The following is a 7,970-nucleotide window of genomic DNA, read 5'->3' on the forward strand; positions in this document are numbered from 1 at the left end:
AGACCTCCACTTTGGGGGACATGTAGTGTTGATGCAAATATAATCAATTAAATACAAATGTCCATACCTTCCTTTTCATATCTACTCCTACTTCAAGGCTTACATGCATGTGCACATAAAGCACAATAATTCTCTATGTATATTGCTTCAAAAAATGACTCTATCCCTTTTGGTGTTCTAACTTCGCACTGATATGGAACAGGATGTAGGAGAAAGGAGCATGCTGTATGAAACAGAGGGTAGCTCAAAAGGATCCAGAAGGAATATCAGTCATGGACCATGGAATGCAAGGTAATCAAGCTGTTTCTGTTATGTTTCTATAAAAGATCTAGAAGTATCAAATTCGAGTGCATAAATATAATGATACTTTTTTATTAACTAACTTGTGCAGTGATTCATCCTACACTGCTACTCGATCTGGAATGTTCCCATCCATTAGTGCCCCTGTTTCACCAAAATCCTCAAATCAGCCTTTTGGGGGTTTACTATCTGGTTTTGCAACACCTCCAATAGGTGGTTTAGGGTTTGATTTATCAAGTGGCCATGGAAATAACTCCAACCTATCCCATCGATCCCGACAAACATCGTATGGAGGAAGACATAACATCTCTTCAGGTTTCCATGTAACAGTTAACAACTCAGATTCTTCTCAATGGCAATTTGTTTCTAAGAACCAAACAATGCCGTCACGGAATTATGATTGTTATGCTACAACACCGAGAGAATCACGGATGGAATATGTTCGCAAGGCGAGTGGAGGAGCTCTTGAAAATATGGATGAACGACTAACACATGAGTTGCTTGAGAGATCACCTCATGTTCACAGCCAAAGATACAGTAATCGGCCATGTTCAATAGGCTTGAGACCAATAAACCGTGCGAATAGCCATGATTTTTATTCGTGAAAGACTGATTTTGAGTAAGATTGGCTTCATCATATTGCTCCTACAACAACTGTATACATAGTTGAAAGTGTATAAGATCAACATTTCGGGAAGTGGAAATATTACTACCGGTGTTTACAGTTGAATGACACCGAATGTCTCCTCTGCTTCTTTGACAATCAATGACTGGAAGGAGAATACACCCTGAATGGCGAGCAAAATCCCCATGTATTTTTTCTAGTGCAGATTGTATATTGAATCCATTAATGACATGTGAGATCTTCTGTGTTAATGCACAGGTTGTATTGTAACATTCACTATAGACAAGATAAAAGAACAAATCCTAGAATATTCAAACCTGGCAAGTTGATCCAGAAGTGCTGAATTATCATGTAATGATTACGATCCTTTGTAATATGAGAATAATGATTTTACAAGAAGAAGAGATAGTCACATTCATTCTCTCTCATGAATATGAATTTCTTTTTTCTTTCTCTCTCATAGATGTATTATTTTGCATTTTTAGTTTAAAAACCTGGTAAGGCTACCAAAATATAAGATACTGCGGTATCTTTGTTGTAAACCAACAGTGATCAGCTTGCACACAAAGTTAACAAGAAAGGCGGGGAACGTGCATGCAAAATTAACAAGTAATGCTCCACCACCACAGTCGAGCTTTATATTCTTTTGATACCTTTTCAAGCATCTAGTAGTCCTCATCAATCAACCTATGTGAAACACCATTTGTCTTCTTCACCCCGAGGCATGTATTTGTTCCCCCGAGTGCCAATCCACAATGGTTCATCTGAATTAATTGTGGGAACATCTTGTGCAATTATTGGATGCACCCACTTTTGTCAAGCAGAAGATTAGGGAGGGAAAGAGTCCTAAGCAGTACAATGGGCATGTCAAGGCACACAATCAAAATCAATGGTTGAGAGAATTGCTAAACATCCCATTGAATTATAATCTTCCTTTTGGCCACCGGGATATTAAGTAACAAGATGCACGTGCATTGCCATGATGTGAACAAATGTTTCCTGTCACTCTCTATCACAGACACCATATTGTAAACTTTGTCCAAGATTGAAGATTGGGGGCACCATGTGCTTTGCTAATATTGAGCATACAACAAACTTGCAGTACACGTTGATCCTCACGCAGTCATGAGAATGCCGGGCTGTGGATCATATATGCTGGTCATATCCATTGCTCGACTGATGCTTTCCTTTTGGGCATGGCAAGAAAGAACAAAAGGATGGATCATGGGCGATCCGATGTGCAATTATGTTGTTTCCAGAGGTTACAACTAAGTTAATCATAGTTCGCCACATTCTGATAAAATGGGAAGGAAAAGGAGGAGAGGGGCTCAGTAAATCAACACCTTTTTGGAACTTATTGAAATATCTTTTATTACCTCATGGAATCCATTTGTTGGATAGCAGAATAACGAGCGATGAGCTGAAACCTTAGGTAGAGATGATAGAGAGATGCAGATAATTAAAGGAATATATATAACAGGTTTGATCAACAAAGTAAGCAACAGCAAAATTTAGAAAATTAGATCAGATTTAGTTGACTTTAAGACATTGAAAGTCTGTTAAAAAAAACAAAAAAAAATTGAATTCATAGATTCTGAACCCGACGTGAATCGAACACGCAACCTTCTGATCTGGAGTCAGACGCGCTACCATTGCGCCACGGATCCACTTGATATAATTGAACATCTTTAGAGTATAATATACTAATCAAAATATTACTATACGCAATAAACGAAAAAGTAAATTATAAAACATAAAACCATCTACGCATCATGAAAATTGATGTGCAGGATGGGTGACAATGTGCTATATTTCTACTAACTATAAATAAATAAACGAAAACACGGACATTCCTTTCCTAATTCCACTAGAATTACTTTGATACGTTTCTCTACAAAAAAGACTTCCAATTTCAATGGCCAACATACGTCCCCATCCATGCAGTAAAAAGTAAAGCATAAGCGGTGTCCCATTGGCTAATATCAACTTTAAAAATTGAAAAATGAGGGCAATTCCCACATGAGGGAGCATTTCACGAAAGTTTCATCATAATTGTCAGGATTTATAGTTAGCGCATCATCAATTTTTATGCCCAAAATTTCAAATTTCTGTTGGCAAATTTACATCAAGTTCCAAGGATTGGAGAGCCAATATAGAAATACAATTCCATCCATTTAGTTCCCTCTGTGGTAGCTATTTGATGTTTCTTGCAATCCACAACCATTGAAATACATGCATGAGCAGGAGCACGATGCTCTCTCACAAACATAGCCTACATTTCTTAAAATTCACAGCTCAATTTTGTCCCTAAAATTTGAAACTAAACTAACTCTGGAATAGCACTACTTCAATACAATGAGCCAAATGATCTAATGCTCCAGAAAATGATACGTTGTATAATGATCCAGATTTATAAAATAAGAATATCTTAATCAATTCATATTCGTGTGTGAAATTACAATCATGGTGACACATGCTTTGAATTATTGTTTAATAATCAATGTAATAAATCAAAACGAAAAGATTTCACCAGGGTTCCTGTCCAATCCATATCAGTTTGCATCATTAAACCACAATCATGGCATAATACATTTGGACCAGCTATCATGTCAGTTTCCAATCCAAAATAATGGTAATATATCAAAACAACTCCAATCTTTCTTGCGGCACCTGTTATTCATATGTATATCCTATCCGCTGCATAAACCATTACCCAAATATTGTTAGGTTTATTGTCCCGTAAGTTTCCGTCTTTGATCTTGATGAGTGTAGACTTGGTCTCCTGCACAGAAATATAAAACAAAAAATATATAGCTTATTCAAACATTTGGATAAGATTACTTTGAATGTGCATAGTCTACAGATATATTACCTTAAGATTACCTACAATAGTATCTCTTAACACCCACTATAGACATAGTTGATTGTTTAGATAATAAAGTTTGAACTGTCTTAGATTATCATTAATTACACAACGGCCTACAACAATTAATGAAACTAGAAACACAAAAGAAAACATGTCCTTTAAAATGAGTACAATAATTTTGATTTACATACAAAAACATATTTGGTTTTGGTCGTCTTTTCTCTATATGTTTTTCGTCTAAAATTATCACTATCATATATAACTAGAGACTGGTAATCTAAAGAAACGTGAAAGAATATTTAAGAGCATAAGTCAAAATGAAAATGCACATAATCTATCCTAGGAGCTTATATGTTGAAATTCAATGGACGATTACCAGCAAAAAAAGCTGACAAAAAGACTGCCTTTCCAAAAATAATCATGTTTTTGCATAACGAAACTCACACTAACCGATTGATGTTATTTAATGAATAGGGATTTTGAAGTCTTTTCGAACCCTCCAAAGGTACTCTGCTGCTTCCTTCATATGTGGTCGATCATGTTTCGTTGGTGCAGAGCATTTAAATGCCAACTGAAATATCCTTTCAGCCACAGTTAGATTCACTTCAGATTGTTCCAATCGAGGGTCCAAAAGACTCGCAATGTCACCCTCCTGGAACTTCATATATGCCTGCATAAAACAGATATGTCGATAAACCCATCAGATATGTCAACTTAAGCTCTTTCCAGACTATGGCAGACAAAAATGCATATACTTTGGATGTAGCCTGAGGCTCCTTCCACATAACAGATGAAATTGCATAACTTTGGATGTCAATTTAGGCTATACTACGACAGACGCAATTACATCACTTCAGTTGTCAATCTAGACCCTTTCCATACTATGGCCGATGAAATTAGGCCCTTTCCACTTAATGGTGGATGAAATTGTATCACTTTGGATGCCAACTTAGGTTATTTCCATACTATGGCAGTAGACATTGCATGACTTTGGATCTCAACTTACGCTCTTTTCACACTGGTGAAAAAAAATGTATTGCTTCTGTGAGCTCCTTCATGTACAAGAAAACTTTTTGGTGCCCAACATTTCCCCAACACCAGTAATGAGTATTTGTACTATCTCTCATCTCTCTTTTCTTCTTAGACATTATCTATCACTCACAATTGAACATTGGACATTACATTTTCTTGCATTGATCTTCAAGATGAAAAATCAGTATAAGCTGTTAATCATTGCCGGGTTTCATTGGCCATAGAGGCATTAATGTCTTTCTTTGAAGTTCATCCTTTCTTTCTTTCGCCTGGTTCAAGACAAACCCAAGAAAAGAAGGAAATGCCGTTTCTTCAAAAACCTAAGTGAATGGTTTATTTTGAAATACAACCAACTATGGTTGGATTGATTACATTTTCCCCCTCTACCATAGTGCAAAAATAGACTTAAATACACAACAATGCTATTTAACTTGAGAATATAGAGAACTAACCCATCGTACGGTAATCTTTTCATCAGTAACCTTATTGTGTTCAATCGGCTTTCTTCCAGTCAATAGCTCAACCAGTAGTACGCCAAAAGCAAATACATCTGATTTGGGAGTCAGTTTGTAGGTTCTGAAGTATTCTGGATCTAAATACCCAGGTGTTCCTTTCACTTGTGTAACAACATGTGTGGACTCAGGGTCTAGAGAACCAGCTCTAGAGAATCCAAAATCTGATACTTTTGCCCGAAGATTATCCGCTAAAAGTATATTTGAGGATTTAATATCTCTGTGGATGATTGGTTGTTCTGTCCAAAAAGGAGAAAAATAGATAAGATGATCAGACAACGACATAAATAGTCAAAAAGATCAAAATACCCCTTGATTCTCGAAAATGTACTACTACAAAGGGGCATTATTGTAATTTTTTAAAAACAACGGCCATTCTATCAAATAAGCTAATCATTAGGTTGTTTTCGCTAAAAAATCTTTAAAAGTATTTGACTGCCATATACAGATTTCACACATCCCCATTAAATTAGGATTTGAAGATACTTTATTCGAAGGAAGTCTAGTTCACACACTCTAAGGGATGCAAAAGCATTGCTACTAATGTATAAATCATAATGCTATCTGGTTATATGATATCCATTCACAAAAGCTAGCAAAATTTGGGCCATTTGATGCCTTCACTGCAATTCCAAATTCTATGAATGCAGTCATACTAGTTTTTCCCTCAATATGATACAACCTCTTGTATACGTTGTTCATTTGATAGAAAATGCATTTTTCAAGAAATCAGGTGTAGCATTTTGTTGCAAGAGTCTAGATGAGTGCCTTTATAGGCTCAGAAAACTCCAAAAGTTATTTAATTGAGATGAATTAGCTTATCATGCAATCAAACACCAACCTGCATAAACGTGGAGGTATGTCAGAGCATGGGAAACATCAATTGCAATATCCAAGCGAGTAAACAAATCCAAAACCACCCCAAATTCACCTACATCCAGAAACAGGACAATTAAAATACAACTACTTAATGCATATCTTAATAAGCATAAACGATTAGTGTGAGCATGTAAAAACACCCATAAGAAGAAAGTAAACAAACATAAACACATATTTGCATCACTGATGACCAAGAATCTACAGCCTAGTTACTGGTGTATGGGTATGAAAGAACGAAAAGTTGAGTTTCTAGCAGTACTGAATCAAAAGGAAAAGAACATGAACATACAATTGAAAATCGATGTGGGTTATCAGGAAAATTGTAACTCTTAACAAAAATATAATCGATTAGAAATACCTGATAAAAAGGGCACTCATTAAAGCACAACATACAGCACTCACAATCAAGATGTTGCCGAAGATTTCCATTTGGCACATACTCTTCCACTAGAATCAGTTCATTGCCTTCCTCTATGTAGCCAATCAATTTCACAAGGCATAGATGATCTATTTTCGCCATAATGTTAACTTCGCTTTGGAATTGTGCGGTCATTCGTGCTTCAATCAAATCCTGCACCAAACTTATCCAATCACTATGCATTAGAAAGTGCATGCTGTGCAAATGTACTGAATGGATTCTAAACTCCAACACACTAAAGGAAATTGGCAATGCTAGAAATAAGAAAGCTTTATTAATGTCTTTTAAGAGGCTAAGTTGCCTATAAGGCCAAACAAGAGATGCAACTTAAAACCTATTGTCCTCTTTGGGAACAAACCAAAATAAATATATCTAAACATGGGGTACTAAAGAATCTAGATATTCCAGAACTTAAGATTCTAAACTTAGACTAAAACTTCTGCTTTTAAAAAGAATCTCTAGCATGACCTCCTCCAAGATGGAGAGATATCCGAAACGAGGGATAATGGCTTATTGTCGATGAGAAGGGCAATGAGGCCATGGTCCAAATGCTCACGGTCTATATGTGTGGCACATTGCTATTGTGTGATCAATTATAACCTCGGAGTGCCTTGATTGAGATCCCTCTTCTGTAGTCCTTGATTGACTTGTAGCACAAGGAGTGACGGAACATACGAAAGCCGTGATTGCACAGTTGATGAGCTGTTGTAGTTGTATTATTGTTGTTGTCCTAGAACAAATTCTCCCTTGGGGAACTACAATTGCAATTTGCTACTTTCCATGTGCCTACTCGAGGTTCACACCTCACAAAGAATCATTGTATCTACAATTATATGATGATATCATAAGATTTGCTACTATGGGGGGCATAACACTATTAGAAGACATCAATGCATGATTAAGGATGAACAAAGAACTATGTTTGACACCAACAAGGCTGGTTATGGAAAAGTTATGGCAGAAGCGGTTGGTCTAAAGCCAAAATATGTGTGATGTAACGAAATATGGCAAACACTTTCTAGCCTTGGGAAGCGCGCATGGATTTGTGATATATAATGGATTGTCACAACATATAATGGATCAGATGCTTTGACATGTCGGAACCCAAAAGGAGCTGCACGCACAGACGATTACCTGATAGGATCTTCATCTACTATATCTGAAATAACAGAGTTCATTATATATGGTAGACCTATTGGCTTGGCAGCAGAACATGCATATATATGCTTTGTGGTGAAGGGTGGATGTAAAAGGAATGTATATGCTAAGAAGGAGAGTGAGCTGGCTAAGTACTAATTTACTTGAGAGACAATGGATGTGTATAGTTGTGGAGTATAT

The 7,970-nt window shown here is 36.4% G+C and overlaps 2 protein-coding genes and 1 non-coding gene across 3 annotated transcripts; 1 reads left to right on the forward strand and 2 right to left on the reverse strand.

Annotated features, from left to right (window-relative positions):
* The first annotated feature begins 167 nt into the window (after positions 1 to 167).
* On the forward strand, positions 168 to 1,353 carry LOC147847283 (uncharacterized). The gene is made up of 2 exons (XM_087339357.1): positions 168 to 291; positions 392 to 1,353. The coding sequence occupies exons 1-2, from the start codon at positions 194 to 196 to the stop codon at positions 903 to 905; spliced, it is 612 nt and encodes a 203-aa protein (XP_087195483.1). The 5' UTR covers positions 168 to 193; the 3' UTR covers positions 906 to 1,353.
* Positions 1,354 to 2,520: 1,167 nt separating this feature from the next.
* On the reverse strand, positions 2,521 to 2,592 carry TRNAW-CCA (transfer RNA tryptophan (anticodon CCA)). Its single transcript has one exon. It is a non-coding gene; the product is annotated as a tRNA-Trp (tRNA).
* A 742-nt stretch (positions 2,593 to 3,334) lies between these two features.
* LOC147847285 (calmodulin-binding receptor-like cytoplasmic kinase 2) lies at positions 3,335 to 6,923 on the reverse strand. The gene is made up of 5 exons (XM_087339358.1): positions 6,617 to 6,923; positions 6,177 to 6,266; positions 5,276 to 5,574; positions 4,242 to 4,461; positions 3,335 to 3,707 (listed from the first exon to the last, which is right to left on the reverse strand). The coding sequence occupies exons 1-4, from the start codon at positions 6,825 to 6,827 to the stop codon at positions 4,255 to 4,257; spliced, it is 807 nt and encodes a 268-aa protein (XP_087195484.1). The 5' UTR covers positions 6,828 to 6,923; the 3' UTR covers positions 3,335 to 3,707; positions 4,242 to 4,254.
* Between the last annotated feature and the right edge of the window lie 1,047 nt (positions 6,924 to 7,970).

Source organism: Azolla caroliniana, unplaced genomic scaffold, assembly GCF_043228905.1.
Source record: "Azolla caroliniana isolate FFs.n. ecotype wild unplaced genomic scaffold, voAzoCaro1.0.p SCAF_1247, whole genome shotgun sequence".
Classification (NCBI taxonomy): domain Eukaryota; kingdom Viridiplantae; phylum Streptophyta; class Polypodiopsida; order Salviniales; family Salviniaceae; genus Azolla; species Azolla caroliniana.